Raw genomic sequence first — 23,883 nt, forward strand, 5'->3', positions numbered from 1 at the left:
GTTTCACTGTGTTCACAAAGGTGAGTGCACCTTTGACCAGAATGTCCAGTAATTCCACAGATGGGGCGATGAAAGTGGGAAATAAATCCTCAGATGTTGAATCCCTGATGTTCATGAGCTCTTTTCTGGTGAAAGAGCTCCTGGTGCTATAGCAAAACACTGAATTTACGAACAAAACAAGACAAAACAATGCGCACCAACACACCGAGGCAGCCATCCGCGGCGCCATCTTGGTGTCCTTTATAAGTTAAGTTAAGTGTTTGTTTAAGAGCAAAGAGAAATTATCTTATTTATGATGTGCTCAGGGCTTTTCACTAGTTAGTAAATTCGTATTACTATCTATGCTACTATAGTACTATTTTTTACTATCTATATGCTTGACCTCCCTGTACAGTGCCCAGAAACGCACCTGGTTGGAAATAGACTCAGTGCCATTTACATAGATAATAGACATTATCAGTATGTAACTCAAGCAGGTTAACTCAAATTGGACATCTAAAGATACATTTACAGACAGTAAAAGAAATGAGAACAACCCTCAAAGCCAAAATATATTCATAACTTAAAGAAAAGTACATAGGCATAGTCTATGTTCGCTAACTTGCAAGCGACCTATTTAATCGGCAGAGAAAATAAACCAAAATAGAAACCATCCGTTATTGTTCTTAAGTCTTGCCTGTTAAAACTAAATGTCAGCAGACTTGTAGGGTTAGCTCTAGTTTGATGGATACAGCTAAAAGCCTCCGCTAACAGCCAGCTAGCCTGTGTAGCTGTCAACAACGGAAGTAGAAGCGGTGAGTGTGTTTGGACCGTTCCCGTGGCTTAGAGGCTTCATAGTTCTTGGTGGCTTCTAAAGAAAAATGGACCCAATGATTTAAAATGTGAGTTACAAAATTCCCTTTTGAACTTGTGCAATACCCAGATGTTTTTTTTTTTGATTTTTTTTGATTTTTTTTTACAGTTTACAGGTATTTCTTTTCTAATGTATCTCTATGGGAAAGAGTCTTTTTGGGCCCCATGGTGTCACATGACTTGCTGATCTGAGCTTAGCCACTACGCCAAAATCACCGCACAGCCCAGGGCTCTTCTGGGGCTGGGGCATGTGTCACGCTTTACTTCTGCCTTCCGTATATACTGAGATACCTTTCGGATATACTGAGATCACTCACACATATACATGTGAGAAACTCACACATAGATATGTGAAACACTCCTACAATACCTGTATATATATGTATACTTTTAATTTACACATTCATGTACAAGTGGTTAATGTATGCATACAGGGGTGTTTTATGTATTTATATGCAGTAGTTGTATGTACAAGTGTCTCACCAATGTATATGCAAGTGTTTCACATGTGCGTAAGTGTTTCAGATACATATGTATAAATGTTTCACCGTATATGTGCAAGCGTTTCATATGTATGTGTGTCAGTATACAGAAGTGTTTCACATATGTGCACAGAGTATGTATGTATGTGTGTGTGTGTTTCATATGTGTATACATGAGCATAATTTGAAATATGGCCTATACGGCCCCTCATATCTCCTGGTCAGAATTGATTATATTCATATTTGCTTGATGTTGGCCTGCTGTTATAAAGAGCCAATAAATTCAGTTATATGTGCCTTTATTTCTATAGCTTGAATTTTTATTGCATTATTTTTATACTATCGTTGCCATGTATGTCACAGTCCCAAAACGGGTTTTCATAGGCTAAAAACAAAACAATAAAAACTAGTTATCCCTCTTTGACAGATTTCCCAAACATGAAACATTTGTGGGCGATGCTTGTTAGAAAGGCACTAATCCACAGCAATCTAATAAGGTAACGTACAAAGGAAATAAATAAACGACTTTATCTTTTTCATCACCATGAAGGCCTGGAGAGCACAAGGGAGAGATGGGAGAGGGGGAGGGGGGTGCGGCAAGCAAGAGAGATACACTGTGCAATGCTTGGAGAAAAAAGGATGAGGACGTAGCACTCAAGAATAGGATTTGCAAAATTGTCTTTGAACATATTTTTTATTTAGATAGATCTCGTTCGCACAATTTAAAATAATAAAATAGATTAAAAAAACCACCATTTTACCTCCAGGGCTCCATCAGTATTTGCAAAAAAACTCAACACTTACATAAATATTGTCCATTCACATAACTCCTATACAGGCATTGTCTCTTCAAAATCTTTTAAAATTATTTAAACAAAACATAAAACAAAACATAAAAACATAAAACCCTAACCCTAGCTAAGAAAAGAGGGGTGGGTGGTTCCAGTAATGACATGGTTCCCAGAATTCCAAGCGGTTCCCCTGATGTCAAGACAAACATGTGTGTATCATCATGAAAGCAACAGCTGGGCTTCCTGTACAAAAAAAAAATTGAAAATTCCAGACCAAAAGTCCAATATTTACCTTATTATCTCCTAGATTTTCCCCAATGACAATACTTTGTTCTAGAAAGCGCCAACTTTGTACAAACTTCAGTGAAGTTTTGACTAACTGTGGTTAATTGCTGAATTTTTATTTTGGGGTGAACTGTTCCTTTAATGTCTTAACTGGATTTGAACATTTTAGCTGTCGTTCAATATGATGTGCAATTACTGCCTGCCAGCCCACTTCACTCTATAGCTGAATATAATTCTTCACTCTGAATATAATATAAATGACAAAAATATATATATGACAAAAAAATACATTGCCACATCTGTATCAGGACTTGAGAACATTTTTTCCCCATACTTCAAACAGAGGCAATTGTGCAATTCCCAAATGTTTGAGATCTGTAAAATGTCAAATTAATTTCTTTGCAGACTTTGCAGGCATGAGGCAGAATCCCTGAAGATCTATTAAAGTGCTATTAAGAGGTAAAGCAAAATCAGCAAAAACACTAAGTAAAACAGACAGCATAAAACAAAAGGTATTAGTAATTTCTCTTCCTTCAATCTGTCCCTTATTTTTTTTAAATCACATTTCCGGCATTGTCAGTTATTTTTTTAGTTTTAGTTTTTGCAACTGCATTAGCCTAAAAGAAGCTATGTGATGTGACACAGAGATACTGTGGCAGACTCCACCAGGCCAAACCCTGGATAAAGCTGCTCGGTGAATGTGGAGTGAAATGTGTGGATGTGGGTCCGTGTGCCCTGGAAGACCCTGAAGAAGGATAGCGTGCCGCCGGGCCAGTCCAGATACACTCCGACCCTGTGACAGTCCGACGGCCGGACCGGGGCCGTTGTGTTCTTCCTGTTGTGCCTCGTAATGTAGGTGTAATCTGTGCAGCCCAGGCTCCAAGACTTCTCATCATTCCCTAGCTTACAGTGGTCATCGTTCCCTATTCTGCCGGTTTCCCCGTACGACGCTCCGATCAAAACCCGACCGGTCCAGTTCACCTCCCAGTAGCAGCGTCCGGTCAGGCCCTCTCTACACAGCACCTGCCTCCAACAGCTGCGTTGCTCTGGGCGACTGGTGGACGGCTGCCTCTCCAGTGTCACCTTTTTACCCACCTCACACAGACAGAGGTGCGTTTCAACCATGTTTGGGTCCAGTGTGAGCTCACAAGCATCTGAGATGGGAGACCAGGACACACAGATGCAAGAAACACATACATGTTAAGCAATAGAAACATTTTCATCTATGTGAAATCTAGGTGATTTGGATAAAAACGTTCACCAAATGGCAGATAATAATGTACAGTATCATAGATGGGATATGCAGATATTAGCTTGGGTACTGAGGCAATGGAACTCCTTATCCCTTTTCTTTTTTGGTCAGTCTAAATTCTAGTTGTTCTGTTAATTCATGTAAATGGTTACATCTGTGAGCAGGAAGATGCATATAATCCCAAATTTTCCCAAATATGACCTCCGCACAACTCACAACTTTTTTTCAGACTCTATTTTTCCATCTTTTTCCATGATACTGGTGAATTCTGAAAATCTACTTGCATCTTGTTGTCCACTACAGTCCTAATAGGCCGATGGACTCTCCAAAAACCAACCCCAAAAGCACCCAAAGCATATCTATTCCAACATATTGACACTCACTCTGTTATGAGACATCTTAACAGAGTTAACTTTCACTGTTTATTTTGCATAACTTTACACAGCGGCACATGTAGACAGGCAGCCAAAGCCAAAGCTGGCCGGGAAGAGGAAACCAGCAAGTGTTAAAGTAATGGCAAAGGTAGCATCAAAACTGTAGTGAAAACACATGACTTTCAATATGTTGAAAAAGATGAGTGTTCATTGGCCTGACACACAGGCAAGCGAGATGTAACTAGCTTTACAGTGAAGAAATTTATGAGATTTTGGTCAGAATCGGTATGACAGCTAGTTATGCTTTAACCAGGATATGAGCTGGTTACCATATTATTCTTTTTAAATGTAATGGGCAGTTCACTCCACTTAATATTATTTTATTTACTGAGACAGGAGTTGAAATGTACAGAGTGGGAGAGAAAGATCTGGTGGGATTCAATCCTTGACCAGCAGAAGTAGTTGTAGAGGCAGGCTTATGTGGACAGCAGCATGAACTGTAATACTGTGATTAAATAAATGTACCCACTGTGAACTTAAAAAAAACATCGTATGAACTGAGGAGCAGCAGTGTGACCAGCAGTGTGAACAGTGTGAAACAGTGTCGGTGCTCACATTTTCTACGTCCGGGTTTGATCCAGTGTTCTCCTCCGGGATTCATACTGTAGGGATGAAAAGAGGCAGCCATCACAACAATGTTTAATTATTTAACCAATATGCATCAGTTTACAATTCCCTTTTATACTAATGATAAATAATGTCTTCATTGGTTGTATACATACATAATCCCTCTATTTTGTTTAAATTTAATGCTGCACTAGGCAATATTTATTTTATTTTTTTACTTTTTATTTATGAACATTTTTCACATTATAAGGACAGCAAGCAAAAAGCAAACAAGAAACAAAAAATAAAAAAGCAAACAAATATGAGGTCATGGGGTGATCAATAAATCAAATTGCTTCCGGCGGCATGGAGTGACCACGCCAAGCTCTCGCCACAGCCCTCTGCGAATTATACTTTAAATTCTACCACAGAAAACGCCAAACAAAGAATATATCCTATCAAGGTACGAACCTCATATCCGTGTCCCTATCACTTCTGAAGTAAACTTTGCTGGATTTACTAAACATCCTAATGACATCAAAGACTCGGGCTGCAGCCAAACAATCAATGGAGAACGCCGAGCTTGCCTCCGTGATCCGACAAATCGTGCGAGAAGAAATAACAGAAGGCTTCGAAAACAATCTTAAACCTATCAAAGAATCTTTAAGTGACTTACAAACAAATGTTGCGTCATGCATGAGTAAAGTTAAAGAACTCGAGACCGCAGCCGATGCAATGGAAACGACCGCAAAGTCTTTGGAGGAGGAAAATAAGTGGCTCAAGACGGAGGTGTGCAAATTGAAAGAAAAGACTCTGGCTCTGGACAGTCATAGTAGAAAATTTAATCTGAGAATAATCGGACTGCCAAAGGGAATTGAAGAGGGCAAGCCAACCCAGTTTGTGAACAAACTCTTTTATGAGATCTTTGGCCAAGACGCGCTTGGACCGTCTCCTCTAATTAATATTGCACACCGCACCGGACCAGCGGAACACGACAGGCGCACCATGATAATACGGCTGAACAGTTTTGAAGTGAAAAGAACCATCCTTCGCATGACTTCAGAAAAGGGGAAACAAGGGCTACAGTACCGCGGCCATAGGATAAGCATCTACCCCGACATGACATCGGAACAACGGGAACAGCATGCCTCTTTTAACGAGGTGAGAGCACTACTACGCAAGACCAACCTGAGATACGGAATCGTGCAACCAACCAAGCTTCTGATCACTTTCAACAAGAAGACGCATTCCTTTACGCAGGCATCTGAAGCGAAAGACTTCTATATGAATGAGATCAAGCCAACGCTGGAATCCTAGATGCGCTCTCTGCCTATATGACTCGGGGCCGACTGTCATGCAGATGCAGATATGATAAGACTGAATACCATTAATATTCGCACTCATGAGAGACAATTCCAAAGGTATGTCCGCTTAGCCATCTGGCTGTTCTGTTTGTCTGCTGGTTAAGTAGCGTTTTATTTATTTTTTATTTTTATTTTTATTTTTTTCCTTAGTGTTATTATTATTAATGACGAGTCTTTCTTCAGAAACTATCTTCGTTTGTTGTTGTTGTTGTTGTTTAGCTATACTATTTTTTTTTTTTTTTTAATTTTCTGAGGTGATATTGGACCTCAAAGACCGTCAATCTATACCAGCATACAAGAGACATTTTAGTGTGGTCTTAAAGAAGTAAAAAATTCTTTTTTTTTTTTCTGCTTTATTTTTTTTTTTTTTTATTTCATTCTTTTTTCTGTTGGTATGAACAAAACAACTACCACTCTCCATTGCTGTGAACAATGATATTATTGACTGATCGAGTGACTGGCTGGGGGTGGTACCATCAGAGGGCTGATGGGTTAAGCTTTTCCATGCCACAGCTTTGCAACGTGAAGCAGAGTAAAGGGAGTCAGAGAGAAGGGTACAGTAAATATAATGTGATATGGTATTATGACTTTTTTTCCCCTTCTCTTGGGAGGCAGGGAACTGAGGGGGGTATGGGAGGGTTTATGGCTGCAAATAAGAGTGGGGAGGAGGGTGGGCTCCAGGTGAACTGTTCAATTTTATTGAGTAAGATGTACATGCTGACACATAATAAAAAGTGTGAATTATACTCTTCCGTATTATGGCCAAATTAGTTACTCTTTCATGGAACTTACGAGGCCTTAACACTGACCTGAAGATTGCCAGCTCTCTTGATATTATAAGCAGAAAAGGGGCAGATATTGCGATGCTTCAGGAAACACGTTATGGAAAAAGATATATATAAAATTAAGAATAACTATAGAGTTGTTGCCTCATCATCTGCTAATAATAAAGCTAAAGGAGTTATCATACTCATGCGCAATAGCTTAAAGTTCCACATTGTTGATAAAGGGAACGACCAAGATGGGAGAATCGCCTATCTGAAAGGAAATTTCGTTGGTGAGAAGATTGCACTTATTACTTGTTATGCACCTAACTCCTACGAACCTGTTTTTTTTTACTTCTTATCAAGAATTATTACCAAAATGACTGGTTATCAAATAATCTTAGGGGGTGATATGAATGCTGTACTTGATCCATTGTTAGATCCACATGCACCCAATCTACTTCTTCTGCCAATTCCGCTTTAAAGAGACTGATATCCAATTTCTCATTGGTCGACATCTGGAGACTCCAGCACCATGCAAGGAGAGAATATACCTTTTTTTCTGCAAGACACCAAACATTCTCAAGGATAGATTACATTTTTGTCTCCTCTGGAATGGTTCCTTCTGTACAGAAAGCTGAAATTCATTATATGTCTATGTCAGATCATCATGCAAATTTGTGCAGGTTTGTCTTTCCCAATGTTCCAACAAGGGCCAGTAGATGGCGATTTAATCTGACATTGCTGCAGAACAAACAGTATAGTGACCAATTTAAAGCTGGCTTTCACAAATTTATTTTACTTAATAAGAATTCAGTCAAGGACATTCGCTTCTTGTGGAGTGCAGCTAAGGGATATATTCGTAATAAATCGATAGCATTTTCATCTGGTCTAAATAAGACACAACTCAAAACTATTTCTGACTTGGAGACCATTCAATCAGCTTTAATTAAGCAACAGCAAAATCAATTTGATTCAGATAGACAAAAAACATTATCTAACATTGAAACAGAGTTAAATGCGTTAAATCTAAAACGAGGTGAATTTCTAGTGCATAGAGCGAGACAATCCTGTTACTTAGATGGCAGCAGTCCAAGTTTTTTATTGGCAAGCAAAATTCGGATGAACGAACGATTAGCTGATATTCCAATTATTATGAACAATGAGGGAGTCCTACTTAATGACCCACACTTAATTAATCTTGAATTTCAGCACTTTTATAAGATCCTGTACACGTCTGAATTGGACACATCAACAAAAGAATTGGAAAGCTTTTTTGTAGGTTTGAAGCTACCTAAACTTACAGTCAATGACATTAATTTTTTGGACTCTCCTATAACACTACAAGAACTATATGACTCTTTGAAACTCATGAAACAAGGGAAATCTCCAGGATGGGATGGTCTCCCTCCGGAATTTTACTTGCAGTTTTGGGCTGACCTCGGTCCAATACTATTAGAAATGATACACACAGCTATCGATCAAGGAGGTTTCCATAGGGACGTAAATACTGCCATTATTTCATTGTTACATAAGAAAGGGAAAGACTCTATTTTATGTTCCAGTCACAGACCTATATCACTTATAAATACAGATATCAAATTATATGCTAAGGTCCTAGCCTGTCGACTTGAGACAGTTCTGCCAGTATTAGTACATCCCGACCAAACAGGCTTTGTGAAACATAGGCTATCATCTGACAATATCCGCCACCTCCTTCATATTATTCATGGAGCATCCAATTTGCAGTCACCATGTGCTGTGATGTCAGTCGATGCTGAAAAAGCATTCGATAGGCTCGAATGGCCTTATCTTTGGTATACAATGCATAATATGGGATTTGGTGATAAATTCATGAATATGTTAAAAATATTATATCACAACCCAACAGCAATGGTTTTAACAGGAAATCAGTGCTCTCCACAGTTTTCTATTGCACGCGGTACAAGGCAGGGTTGTCCTGCCTCAGCATTACTATTTGCGATTTCCCTTGAGCCGTTGGCTCAAAAAATTAGAATATCTGAGGCAGCTAAACCAATAACAATTAACAATACACACCACAAAATATCTTTATACGCAGATGATTTATTATGTTATATGGACCAAGTACCTACAACACTCCCAGTCGTTCTTGACATATTTACGAAATTTAGTGCAATATCTGGTTATAAGATCAACTTGACTAAGTCCTTATTACTACCTTTGAATGCAGCAATGACAGATCTGGACGGAAACACAGAAATTCCTGTTGTACAAAATTTTAGATACCTGGGAATAGATATATATCCATCTCTAGATAGACTTATAAACCAAAACTACAAAAGTATGTACAAGTCTATAAAGGCTGATATTGATAAGTGGGCCAATTTAACTGTATCATTAGCTGAACGCATTTCAATAGTGAAAATGAATATTCTGCCAAGAGTAAATTTTTTCGCTAGTATGCTACCACTGCCACCTCCTCTTGGATTTTGGGACAAACTTCAAGGTCGTGTCTCAAAATATATCTGGAAAGGACAGTTCCCTAGAATTAGAACAACTATATTACAGCATGACAGAATGTCTGGGGGTCTAAATGTCCCAAATTTTGAATTGTATTACTATGCCTTCATGCTTCGCCCTTTAAAGAACTGGTTTAATGATAACTCAAAGGTGCCGTGGATAGAGGTTGAAAAGCAAATAGTGTCACCTTTTTCACTTAAAGACGTATTGTTCTCTGCCTTGTCTGACCATTATTGTTTCGAACATTTTGGCCCGATTGTTGCTCATTCTATTTATATATGGAACTGTGTAGAAAAACTGGGCGCTTGGAGATTGGATTGGCACCTTGATACTCCAATATTCAGGAATAACCATTTGAATATTGGGGGGAAACCAATCTACTTCCCACAGTGGCAAAATCAAGGGATTTATACTCTACCAGACATTATGAATGACGAAGGATTAAGGTCCTTCCAAGATCTGAAACATGATTTTAATTTGCCTGGGTCATCCTTTTTTTTTTATCTGCAGTTGCGCACTGCTATGCGCACATATGGCGTGCCATGGAACCAGCCTCTCAAAATGCACCCAATGGTGGAAATGATGAGAACTCTCCATCCAGGTGTGGGTTTTGTGTCATATGTGTACAAAAAGATGCAACACAACACTCAAGGTTATATGGGAATTGTTAAAGTTTGGAATACCGATTTGAAAAATGATGGCTTGACAATAGATTGGAAAAGAGTATGGAGGAACATTTCATTAACATCTCGCAATTACAATAATCAGTTGCTGCACTATAAAATGATTCATAGATTCTATCTATCGCCTAGAAAGTGTTGCCAACTACAGATAACCCCCAGTCCTATTTGCTCGCTATGTTCACAAAGGTCAATTGGCACCTACATCCATATGTTTTGGGAATGTTCAGGTGTAAGATCATTTTGGGTACAGATTGCACAGGTCTTATCAGATATTATTGGCACTGAAATACCATGTTTGCCTAATGTTATATTGTTGAATGACGACTCCTCCCTCAATATATTAGGCAAACAAAAAAAAAAATTCTTTTGTGGTCTTACAGCAGCAAAAAAGATTTTAGTAATGAGATGGAAACCACCGCACGTCCTTAAATTAGATCAGTGGATGTCTCTATTTTATAGTATACTTGTTTTAGAATCATCAATAGCAAGTGTAAATGGTGCAAAAAGGGAAACAGTTGAAGCACTTACAGATGCAGCCGAATTAGTCAAACGGCATATATAATACTAGTGGGGTGTAAAGTATATTATACTGTATTGTATTGCATGTATGTATGCATGCGTATGTATGTGTATGTATATGCGTACATGTGTACTGTATATGCTTGTATGTGGGCTGTATATGTATATACGTGTGCAGTGCGTGTGGGTGTGCGTGTATGTGTATATGTGTGTGTGTGTATATGCGTACATGTGTACTGTATATGTACTTGTATGTGGGCTGTATATGTATATGTATATACGTGTGCAGTGGGTGTGCGTGTATGTGTATATGTGTGTGTATGTATATGTGTATGTATATATATATATGTATGTATGTATATGTATATATGTGTATGTGTATATATGTATATACATATATGTATGTGTATGTATGTATGTATGTATATGTGTATGTATGTATAAGTATGTGTATGTATGTGTGTGTGTGTATATATGTGTATGTGTATGTATATGTGTATATATGTGCATGTATATGAAACACTTTGCACTATTATACCCCCCTTCATTACTTTTTTTTTTTTTTTTTTGTTTGTTTGTTTGTTTCTCTTTAATATTTATTTATTTATTTTGCCTTTATTACTGTTGTGCTTTACCGCGTTTCTGTCAATCGGTAATACCTGGGACGATCTTGGTGTGTTTCCGATGTCTATTCTCATGGACTATGTATTGTAGTTGTGCATTTGCTACTTGGTTGACCCAGCCTAATTATGTGGGTGTTTTCGCTGGCGTACTGTGGATGTTTTGTGGATAGTAGGTCAAGCAATGTTGTACTATTGATGGCTTGACACACACATGCACGGAACTTGTACATCTAAATTTATTTGTTTGTTTTTGTTTTGAAGAGGCCTGAGAGGGGGAATGGGGAAGGGGAATGCTAGCGGCCCAAGTCATGTATATGAATCAATAAAAAATTGGTCATAAAAAAATAAATCAAATTGCCTAATTTGCAAATTTGCCTAATTTAAAAGAAAATATCATACATGATACATACAATAATTATGATCTGTCTTAGATCTGTCTCATTGGCTAAATAAACACACCATTTTTCCCACCGTTTTTCTCCCAGTTCTTTTTGGGGCCATATGGAGTAGGTCATCTGTTCTAGAAGATGTAGGTGTTTAACAATATAGACAAAGAGGCCAGCAGTAGGGCAGTTTTTCTGAAGCCAATATTTTGTAATGGCCTTTTTACTTGCTACCAGCAAGATCTTTAGGAGGTAGGGATCATCTTTACTTAACCCGTCAGGGATATGTCCAAGATAGAGGGATGTGAATGTTGTACTGATACTAAAAACCAGGGTTTTTGAGATGATTGTTGCTACTTCCTTCCAAAAAGTCTGAATAGAGGGACAGGACCAGAAAACATGAGCATGATCAACGATGCTTTCTCCACATTCTCTCCAGCAGCATAGCTGAGTGCCAGTTTGTTTAGACTTCTGTTTAGGAGTGATAAAAAAGCGTATCAAGTTTTTCCAACAGAAGTCTCTCCAGGTCCGGGAGTTGGTGGAGGACGACTGTGTTTCCCAGGCATTCAGCCACATCTTCAGTTATTTCAATGTCCAGCACTTTTTCCCATCGTTGTTTCACATAGTCTGTAGTGTCCTTATTCAGTGATGTGATGCCATTGTATAACTTGCTTATAAGACCTTTATTGCTTCCTGAGTTATAATTAGGCAATATTTTTAATGTAAAAATACACCTGTCTTATCAGCCTAAATCAAAAAGCAGACCTGCAAGAGAAAAGAGTGTCCCACCTCCACTAACTAAGACAAAGTAGATTTGCCGTATTTGCCCAAATGAAATTCTGGTGTTGGGTAAGGACACTGGCAGGAATTCAGAAAGTGACGCATCAACATTAGATCTTTTTCCTTTCTCTCGGTTTTCTTTGGTATAAAGCAAGTTCAAAAAGTTTTCAAGTTACTTCTCACTGCCATTTGGAGGCGCCAAAATGCAAAGTTGCCTCATGCAACTTTAGAAGCTCTTTAGACTGTATAACGCTGAACTTCAGTGGTAAGTCCATTGAATTTTAACCACCTTGACCTCTTTATTTCCTTGGAGATAGGTTAAAATTGTCCTATGTTATTTTTAGTCCTCCACTGACCTGAGAGTGTCCAGTCTCCAGTGTGGATTCTCCAGTCCAGCAGACAGCAGCTTCACTCCCGAGGCTCCTGGATGATTGTAGCTCAGGTCCAGCTCTCTCAGATAGGAGGGGTTGGAGCTCAGAGCTGAGGCCAGAGAAGCACAGCCTTCCTCTGTGAACAGACAGCCTGACAACCTGCAGAGTCCAGAGGAACGGGAATCAAAATTGAGGTTCATATCACAATATTTCTCTTAGTTGTGTCATTTTAGACTGTTTACAAATAGTACAAAATAGTAGGACCACCTGCTCTTTCCATTAAATAGTCTGACCAGGTGAATACAGGTGAAAGTTATGGTAATTTATTGATTTCACCCTTTAAATCCACTTCAGTCATGAAGGGGAGATGTCGATGCAGGGGACGAGACAGGTTAAAGAGCTTCTTATGAAGCTTGAGACAGTTAACCTCCTCCAGTTAACCTTTTTACATTCTTGATTTTCATTTTAAACTGGAACTCAAGTGAAGTATCAGCCAACCATGTATTCTGCTCAACGCTGAAGAAAGATGGCTGACTGTAAATAATTTGGTTTCATTTGTTTCACCAGTCGTTCTCCACTGGTGGTGGAGAACATGGAGTGGTCATAAGTGGTCAGTGGTCAGCTGCTACGCAACGTCACAGAGGCTTCCTGGACACTTTGCTTTAGGGTCTTGTATGAAGAAAACAGAAAAGGATTACGCACCTCAGAGTCTCCAGTCTACAGTTTGGACTCCCCAGTCCAGCAGAGAGAAGAATCACTCCTGAGTCCTGCAGCTCGTTGTTACTCAGGTTCAGCTCTCTCAGGTGGGAGTTGGAGCTGAGAACTGTAGCTATCGATTCACAAGATGTCTCTGTTGCCCCACAATTATCGAGTCTAAGATCACAGTGAATTAATGGCATGTGAGCAAACAACAAATCAAAAAATTGAGGCTGAAAACATGTAGGGTCTTTCAGTCTTGTGTCTTTCATGATGCATTTGATGTAATGCTGTATCTAATGTTGGAAGTATGATTGCAAAACAAAAGTACGCAAGGACAGAGGACAAATAAAGATCCTGTAAGTTTTCTTGCTAACCAAGCATGCATTGGATGGTGACTTGGCTGAAGAAAACAAATGGGAATCCCCAAGATTCATTGCGAGAACACATTACATTCAAACTGTAAGGACGCCTCTCTGCGCTTTCTTGAGAAGTTTGTTCTCTCCAAGACAACTTGGGAAGAACTTTCTCCAGAAGGACACAAGTATTGACTTGGCATTCTTGGATTTTGATAATCGTCTCTAGTTTTAGTGTGCTTGAGAATTTAAATGCTAAAATAAAAGAAAATATACAAATGGTGCAGGTGAGACAAAGAAGCCCCAAGAAACTTATACTGTACATATATCTCAAAATCATGAATACAGAACTGACAGAAACTAAATGACAATAACACAGTGAAAAGGTAAACAGTATGACACCAACAAACTGCATAAATGTTAAGTAGAGAAAAAAAATAGATTAAAAAACAATACCTGAAGCAAAGATCTACCAACATCACTAAAAGAACCAACCTCAGTGTCTCCAGTTTACAGTGTGGACTCTTCAAACCAGTAGAGAGCAGTTTCACTCCTGAATCCTGCAGGTTGTTGTTACTCAGGTCCAGTTCCCTCAGATGGGATGGGTTGGTGCTGAGAACTGAGGTTAACACCTCACAAACATCTATTGTGGCAAAGCCACAGCCAGAAAGTCTGCCAGGAAACATTATGTAAGACAACATCTGTACATACATACATACATCTATATATCTAGATCTACATTAGGCATGCTTACATAGCCCTCCTGGAGTTCCTCACAGCTGGTATCAGCCTCATACATCCTTCTCTCGAAGAAGTGTTGTATGACTTCAGGTCAAACACATCCAGGACCTCCGTTGACATCTTCAGCGTGTAGGCCAGAGCTGAGCACTGGATGGGAGATAGCTGTTCCTGTGATCTGTTCTCTGACTGCATGTACTGTTGGATCTCCTGATGCACTGAGTCGTCATTCATCTCCAGCAGGCAGTGGAAAACATTGATTGATCTCTCTGGGGACACATTTTTCACATGAAATCCCTTAAGATTTTTGATGGCTTTCTGGATACCCTCTGGACTGATCTTGGTCCAAGGCAGCAGGCCTTGCAAGAGATTCTGGTTCATCTCCAGAGAGAGGCCGTGAAGGAAGCGGACAAAGAGGTCCAGGTGGCCATTCTTACTTTCTAGGGCTTTATGCGTGGCAGCCCAGAGAAGATAGTCTAAATGTGACACTGCTCCAAACATTCCCCCGAGTATTGGCTTCAGTGCTTCCATGTTATTGGTTGTGTAGCAATAGAATATGTATAGAGCTGCAATGAACTCCTGAATGCTGAGATGGACAAAGCAGTAGACCCTTCTCTGGAAGAGCACAGATTCACTTTTAAAAATCTGTGTGCACAACCCTGAGTATACCGATGCCTCTTTGATGTCAAGTCCCCAGTCTGCTAGGTTTTCTTGGTAGAATATGAGGTTGCCTTTTTCAAGATTTTCAAATGCCATCCTGCCCAGCTTCAGAAGAACGTCCCTTTCAGTCTCCATGAGCTCCTGCTGACTCTCCTCATGTCTGTCATAATACTTCTGATTCTTCTTCTTTGTCTGCACAAGCAGGAAGTGAGCATACATCTCAGTCAGGGTCTTGGGCATCTCTGCTGTTTCATCTGTACTCAACATGTGCTCCAGAACGGTAGCAGTCATCCAGCAGAAGACTGGGATGTGGCACATGATGTGGAGGCTCCTTGCTACCTTGATGTGTGAGATGATTCTGCCGGCCAGTTCATCATCGGTGACTCTCTTCCTGACGTACTCCTCCTTCTGTGGGTCAGTGAACCCTTGCACTTCTGTTACCCTGTTAATATACTCAGGAGGGATCTGGTTGGTTGCTGCTGGTCTGGAGGTTATCCAGAGGAGAGCCGAGGGCAGCAGATTCCCCTTGATGAGGTTCGTTAGAAGCGCATCCACCGGTGATGTTTGTGTGACATCGGACACAACTTCATTGTGCTCGAAATCCAATGGAAGTCTGCTTTCATCCAGTCCATCAAAGATGAACACGATTTTACAGATAGTGAGCTCCTCAGCCGTGACCATCTGTAACGTTGGATGGAAAAGCTTTATAAGGTCAAGAAAACTGAATTGCTTGTCTTTGATCAAGTTCAGCTCCCGGAACGAAAGGAGGATCATGAGATTCACGTCTTGGTTTGCCAAGCCTTCTGCCCAGTCCAGAGTGAACTTCTGCACAGAGAATGTTTTTCCAATACCAGCAATGCCCATCGTCAGAACAGCTCTGATGTGGGTCTTTTGGCCGGGCAAGGATATAAAGATGTTGTTGCAGTTGATCTGCTTGTCAGAGAGTAATTTCATATGGGCAATTATCTCGAGCTGCCACACCTCGTGTTGGGTATTAACCCCTTCACTCTTTCCCTCGGTGATGTATAGCTCTGTGTAGATGCTGTTGAGGTGGGTTCCAGTCCTTTCATCAGTGCCTCCCATCACATATTCAGCTTTCTTTTTCATATTGATCCTGTGCTGATTAAAACAGTCTGTAGGAGAAAATTTAATTAATTCAAAATTACTTAAACGGATAAGTTAATTGATTTTGGACCTATATATAAGATAAGATAAGACAAGATGAGATAAGATATCACTTTATTAATCCCCGTGGAGAAATTCGGGAAAATTTGTCTCTTACATACCTGTAATACCACAGAGAATATTGGCTCCTGATTCAGCTGTTGGTTGAAACACCAAGTTCCCATTGCCTCTTGCTGCTAACAAGCAGTCCAAATGGGGTTTGTCAAAATATCTCCAAAAAAAGCCATTTGTAGACTCCACAGGGGAGTTGCGAGTAAGCAGAACAGTTGCAAAGGACATAAATTAGGTCTGATTTCATGACACAACTGCGCAATCACTCTCACTTTCACTAATAAGGAAATGACAGAACTATTTTTCTCTGCCGCAGCACAGACTGCTGTGGGGTGAAAGTGCATTACTGACGGCGTGATCTAGTTTTGCGGATGGTCAGGTCAGGTAGTAAACAATTGCACATGGAGCCAGGTAGAGTTTGGTAGAAGACTATCCACAGAGTCAAAATGGTACAGCGCTGCTGTTTTGTGGGCTGTGAAAATGTAGACATTGGTTGGTTGCCATATCGACATTTCACAAACTGGCATTTTTAGAGATATTTGGACAAACCCTGTTTGGACTCATTGTTAGCTGTTAGCGGCAAGAGGCCTAGCAACAGAGCTTGTTGTTTCAACTGACAGCTGACTTGGGAGCCAATATTATCTGCGGATCCAAGTATTACAGGTATGTAAGAAGCAAATTCTATATAGGTCCAAAATCAATTAACTTCCACCAATCAAGAATCCACCAGTCAAGAAATCCTGCCACCAAGACTATTTCCTATACATTTATCGTACTTGACAACTAAAGTAACTCTGATTCTGATGCCAGTGGGCTGTCATCTGAGTGAAATGTAAGTATTGTCTCTAGCCATTTTTCCCTTATTTTGGATGTGCTACCTCACTCTTTTTTGAATAGTCATATTGGATTGGATTTTTTTTTTTTGGCTCAGCACTCAGCTAACAAGAATGCTGTTGCTGAAGCCCTCCTCTCAGCTTCACACAATCCTCAGAAAATCCCATTATGATGTTTCCTTGAAAGCAACTTGTAGCCTTACCATTGACAGAACTGCAGCCATCTATAACTTCAGTGTGTGGTAAGAGTCTAGATCTTTTTCCACACTTGGGGCAACCGTTTTCTCCTGATGGACTAGGCTGGTCCCAGTATGAGGTGATGCATGGTCTGCAGAACCAGTGTCCACATTTGGTGGAAACTGGATCCCTCACAGCCTCCCCACACTCTGCACAGCTGGATGGGCCTTCGCTCTCACTGCCAAGATAAATGGATATATTATGGTTTTAATGATGTTCACTTATAAAAAATGATGAATTTCATGGTGCATTCCTACCCTACCATTTCCAAGTTCATATGTCTCTATACTCAACAGCATACACTCAGGTTGGCAAAAATGGCTCAAAGGTAGACCAGGCTTTTGCAGTCACAGTCCCTAAACTCTGAAACGACTAGATATGAAGTTGGCCGAGTCTGTGTGACCTATTTTTATAAACTTCTCTTGTTTGTTTTATACTATTTTTTTTATTGTTCTTATTTCTGTAACTCTTTTTATATTACATCCTTTGTGCTCCTTTTCCCTGCTGTCTTTTCTGTTGTCCTGTTCGGCTGTAAAGCACTTACAAATTATTTTGGGAAGAATGCTATATACTTAAACATTATTATTATATTTATATAATTATTGTAAAATTTGTGCAATTTACATGTAATACAACATGCCACCCTGCACTACTCTCAACAATTAAATTAAGGATATTTAGATTGGATTATGGTTTGAATTGCTCACTTTGAAAGTGCAGATTCTCCGCTGAAATCCAGATATCTGCGCTTCGATGCATCACTTTTCATAGACAGGCAAGTGGGGGTTGGAGACCCTGGTCTCTGTAACTGGTTATGGCTCCTGGAATTAGATGCAGAATATTCACACAATATATCAACATGATTTGAACATTCAAAGATTTTGCTTCAATACATCTTGTTCTTTATTTCCATATCTGGTATCTTGCTTTGTATCTGAGGGCGTTGGTTTATTTCTTAAATCTGTACATCTTTTAATAGACCAGTCGCTCTTCATTGAACTGGGTGCAGGAGACTCCTATTCCTATTCAGGGTCATGGGGGGATGGAGTCTATCCCAGCATGCATTGGGCAGAACACAAGGAAACACCCTGGACAGGTCGCCAGTCCATCACAGGGCGAACACAGATAGATAGATAAATGTCCCAAGCTGGATTCGAACCCAGGAAAGATTGGGAGAGAGAGAGAGGGCTGACATGCGACAAATGTCCCAGGCTGTATTCAAACCTGTGACTAATCATTGGGGCAAGCGGACTACAATAGCACTAATGCATTGCTTTGACGCAGAGGTCCTGAGTGACATCCTTTACCTCTCATCTCTTCCTTACTGTGTACATCCAAATTATTAAGATATTCATAGCATCGCATTGAGTAGTTATTATAGCTATTGTTTATATAAGCAAAAAGATAAATGAATAGTTGGCTAAGAGAAAGCAGAGTAGGTGTCCAGGCCACATTAGGGAATCTGAAATAGTTTCTTATCCTAAGCCATCCATCTCCAACAGATTGCCAGTCCTGTGTTATCTATTCTTTTCATGTATTTATTTTTCTTTTAACTAAACTTTTTTTTTCTTTTGTTTTAACCTTTGCAAAACATGTTGACACCATGTTAAATGAATTTTAAACTCCAACAAACTTGAAACCTGTTTATTTTTTTACAAAGTCATGTTGCTTACTTTCTTGTCCAATGTTTGAGTGTTTGGTATCTTACTCTGTGTCTGAGGGTGTTGGTTCCTTTCTGAAATCTGGAGAAGATTTCTTCGAACGGCTTGTCTTAATTGATACGCAGCTGGGGGCTGGAGGCTCCGATCTGTGGCCCTCGTGGGCAGCAGTGCCCCCCTCTGCACTTTCCTCAGAGAAATTCATGTCAAAGCTGAATGGTGAACAGTATAAATTAGTAAAATTACAAAATCTATGTATATTTATTATATATATTCATGCAATGCTTATAGTGAACTAGTATGCTTTTCCCACTGCACTAGTGTGCTGTACTGTATTAAATCTTGTTTATGGTTCAATACAGTTCAGATATATTAAAAGCATGCTATCTATCTAACTGTTTCAAAGCCTGCTGGCAGGATTGTCCTCATCATGCAAGTGATGCACAAGCAACGCACAGAGTCAACAGTCAGTTACAGCGCCATTTTAAATATCTAGCTGGTGTAAACAAACAGAACAAAAGTGGCAAGTTGAAAAAGAGACAAAATATTAACAAAGACTGGAAAACTGACAAATCACTGAACAAATGGAAATGGAAGAATTACAAGCACTAATCAGATTATGGGCCAACGAGAAAATACAGAACAATCTTAATTCCACAGTGTGCATCGGAAAGGTGTTTCTGAAAATAAGTCAAGACATGTTGATGGTGACACTGGTTGCTATGGTTCTGCTGTTGCTATAGTTACACATGTGACCTATAGGGTCCTGTGCCATATTGTACTGAACCAGACCCAGGCCCAACACAGGTACAGCAAGGTACTTCTGCAGTGGAAAAACAATATAGGTCTCTTAGACTTTAAATCTCCTTGATTGTATTTAAATTCTACATCTTTATTTTGCAGTTTCCTTGGTCATGGCTATAGACATGTATTACTTATTACTGAAATTAACTGCATTAGTTATCTAATGCTAATCTATCTAACCCTTTCTATGAATATTCTATGACATACAGTAGAATTTGACTAAATTTGCCAGCGACATGGGCAAATGTCATTTTAATAGCTGATTTTCCACATTTTAGAATAATAGTAAAGACATCAAAACTATGAAATGGAATTATGTAGTGACCAAAAAAGTGTTAAACAAATCAAAACTGTCTTATATTTTAGATTCTTTAAAGCAGCCGCCCTTTGCCTGGCAAAGGCTTTGGAAAGAAATTCATACATAGGCATCAACTTCACTATTTATAATTGTCTAAGAAACACATTTAAAGCATTTAAACGTAAGCCTTTAGACCAAAATAGCTTTAAGAGAATGAAAAACATACATTCAATCAGGTGGGTCCAAACTTTTGACTGGTAGTGTAAATTTTTTTAATGAGTGGTATCCCCAGTTAACAGGAACATACCTGAACCTAAGCTGTTAACAACTTCCCCATGTTAGCCAGAAGATGGCGCTAAACCTCTTTAAAGTTTCTTCCCGCAGTGCTACGTCAACAACAATTCATGCTGCATCTGCTCGTTGTCACAGCATCATCAACAGGGCACACGGTGTCTTAGTTTTCAGACTCTTGCTCTCCCAAATGCCTGAAATGTAAATTCACTTTGTCATTAACTTACATAGTTAGACAGAGATGGAACAACTTGAATCGCATTCCTTTTTAACCTCGTTCTATTATTTTGCAACATGTTTCATTTAGATTCTGTTATCTCTCTCTCTCTCTCTCTCTCTCTCTCTCTCTCTCTCTCTCTCACATACACACACACACACACACACACACACACACACACAAGCTCTGGCCCTATTTCTGGGACTTTGGCTTGTTCTATTATTTTGCACCCACACACACACACACACACGCACACACACACAGACTATGTAACCCTAACCCAGACAATGAATATCTATTAACTAAATTTCACACTACTTTCAGTATCACCTGAAAGCCAGCACACTTTTTTAGAATCATTTGATAGTGAGCTGAGTATCAGGATTGGACAATCGAAATAAAGTGTGACCAAAAGACCTTTAAACAGAAACACATGTGGTCTATTATTTAACTATCTGGTTCGATTCCAAAGAGAAATAGCCACATTTTAGCCTCTAAAACCAAACTGCGTCACTCCTGTGAACCTTTAACTTTCACTTCCGCTATATAATAGGAAACTCTACTCAGAGACCTTTAAATGCGCGCGCGCGCACACACACACACACACACACACACACACCCCACACACACACACACACACGGAACACAGCATATTGCCTTAATTTTGTTAATTTAGAGGTAACACTTAGAGGTACCACTTTAAATCTACTTTACAAACAGACAAATAATATATAACAATATAAGCACAAACAGACGAGTAATATAGCATATATAGTGTATATATAGCCATGTTTTAACCTCTAAAACCAAACTGCGTCACCCCTGTGAACCTTTAACTTTCACTATATAAAAGGAAACTCTACTCAGAGACCTTTAATTGCGTGCACACACACACACACACACACACACACACACACACACACACACACAGCAGACAGCAAATTGCCTTCATTTTGTTAATTTAGAGGTAACACTTAGAGGTACTAAATCTACTTAACAGACAAGTAATATATTGCATAAGATTCACTAGAACTAAGCACATATTTACATCTGCCTTGCAATTGTAAAACTCTGTAGTCTATCGACACATTATCCTGTGTCTTCTCTCTTTCTGCTCTGTTCTTGGTTATTGTTAAAAATGCATAAGCACTTACGCTGGTCCATTCTGCACAGGATCGTTGTGTTTACTAACATTACAACATGAGTTCTCTCATAGTTCCCTCCCTCAAATAGTCAGATGTTATCAGCTGAGCAACAACAGGAAACAGAAAAAATACATGAGAAGAAAAAGAAACAAGCTGTGTATCTTATTATATTAGTAAACCTCATTTGATGTTATAATTGTGTAGTAACACTCTTTTACTGTCATTATGGTACATTTAATATAATTTACGACGATAATACGACTGTTAATATGTCACTTTATTAAGTTTTAATATATTTTCAGGCGAGAAAGTAACCATGTAACCAAATAACGCCTGTTTGTAAATCTGCTGCGACGTTTTCGGAGACCGTCTGCCTCGCAGTCCGCCATTCCGCAGTCTGAAGAGACGCAGTGCGTTTTGGGGCGGTTGAGTATGTCCAGTAAACTCACGCCGCATACTCAGAAATTCTTGCTAATCTAGTATACTATACAGTTGGAACGCACTACATACTCAATTTCACGTATGAATAGTACGTTAGTGTGCGTCGCTATGACGACCAGTTGTGGGCGGGCGGGTGGGCAGGCGGGGGGACACATTGAGGGGGTATTATCTGCAGTGGAAAACCAAGTGGTACTACCAAAAGCGAGTCGAGTCGAGGCGAGTTGAGCCAGTCTCTCTCTCTCTCTCTCTCTCTCTCTCTCTCTCTCTCTCTCTCTCTCTCTGGTTTAGTTTCACTTTCACTTATCGTTGTGTTGCAGACTATTTTCTCCACTAAAAGGTATTAACCAGCTGTTTACATGACAGTTTGCATGTATTTTACTTTACTGACTCTATCGCAAAATATCTTTTGTCTGACTGTTACCGTCTACCGTTAGTTTATTTAGACTAGAAAAAGAGGAAAACTAGGTTTGTCTGTCTGAAAACCCGATGTTTAGCTTCAAAGCACAACTCAACGCTCTTCTAATGGTTTTCCAACATGTTGGTGTTAGTGTGTGTTCATGTTCAAATCTAAAGTCTACTAAAAGTTGTAGTTAGTAGTTAGTTGTGTTGCTTTCTGCCTGCAGGACGGAAAAACCTACAGTTCCCTTTGACTCTCACTGCCAGCGATGCTAACAGCTGGCTTTCTGACCATTTCTTAACACGTTAAAATAAGATTTATCACACAAGTTCAACATTAATGATGTTGTGGAAACTATCTATCTATCTTTTCATGTATTATATTTACTTATTTTACCAGGCTGCTTTCACTGACTTCCTGCTTCAGCTGCAGCAAGACATGACACAACCAAAAACATAAAGCAATACATACATTACAATATAATAAATGTCATAAAATAAAGTGCAAAGTAAAACAATGTAATCAAAAGACAGTAAAATCTCTTCATGTCTGTCTCCTCCTCCATGCTACATTGCTACCTCTCTGTGTGCTGGGCTGCTGTTTAGCTCACTGTAGATGATGTGGTTAATGTCACCACCTTGTGGACAAACCATAGAACTACATCACCTACCTGATCTGTGATTTCTCTGCCTCAGACTTGGTTTCTGGCCACAGGTTAGACCGGTTTGGTGTCAGACTGATGTTTATAGACTTTGATAGTGAAGTTGTGAGACAGCAGCCTCAGATCAAATGTTCACAGACACCCAGAACTGACGAAGGAGAATAAGCAGCAGCGTCTTCTCTGTCAGTGTTTCCTCTAAAGATTAAGATAGAAAGTCTCTGTGACTTGATCTGAATGTGAATTCACCAGGCAACATCTTCCAAGGTAACATTACTGTTTGATGAATACACTAGCTGGCATTGTATGTTGTGACTGTATAGCAGATTTTTGCAAGACAAGGTGCTTAAGTGTCAAATCATACACCTGCTGCTTGCAGATGGTGTTCATAGTGCCATACTATCCAACATTTGTTGTCTTTGTGGCCATAAAGAACATTGTTTTATTTGTGACTTTTAGTGGAAGCCTGATAAACCCTAGTTAGGTTGTAATCTCAATTAATTGCATTGATGAAATATGCAGGAAGTCTCAGAACTAGTCTGAAAGCTTAGATTATGTTTCTGTTAATACACTGTGTACAAAACACT

General features: G+C 39.4%; 1 protein-coding gene across 1 annotated transcript; it reads right to left on the reverse strand.

Annotated features, from left to right (window-relative positions):
- Positions 1-2,009: 2,009 nt before the first annotated feature.
- On the reverse strand, positions 2,010-21,866 carry LOC139920530 (protein NLRC3-like). Its single transcript, XM_071910552.2, has 11 exons — positions 21,810-21,866; positions 20,455-20,632; positions 19,096-19,257; positions 18,095-18,208; positions 17,354-17,565; positions 14,438-16,214; positions 14,179-14,355; positions 13,334-13,504; positions 12,617-12,790; positions 4,652-4,698; positions 2,010-3,564 (listed from the first exon to the last, which is right to left on the reverse strand). Exons 3-11 carry the CDS (start codon positions 19,248-19,250, stop codon positions 3,038-3,040), a joined length of 3,354 nt encoding a protein of 1,117 aa, XP_071766653.2. The 5' UTR covers positions 19,251-19,257; positions 20,455-20,632; positions 21,810-21,866; the 3' UTR covers positions 2,010-3,037.
- Between the last annotated feature and the right edge of the window lie 2,017 nt (positions 21,867-23,883).

The sequence above is a fragment of the Centroberyx gerrardi genome, chromosome 18, assembly GCF_048128805.1.
Source record: "Centroberyx gerrardi isolate f3 chromosome 18, fCenGer3.hap1.cur.20231027, whole genome shotgun sequence".
Lineage (NCBI taxonomy): Eukaryota > Metazoa > Chordata > Actinopteri > Beryciformes > Berycidae > Centroberyx > Centroberyx gerrardi.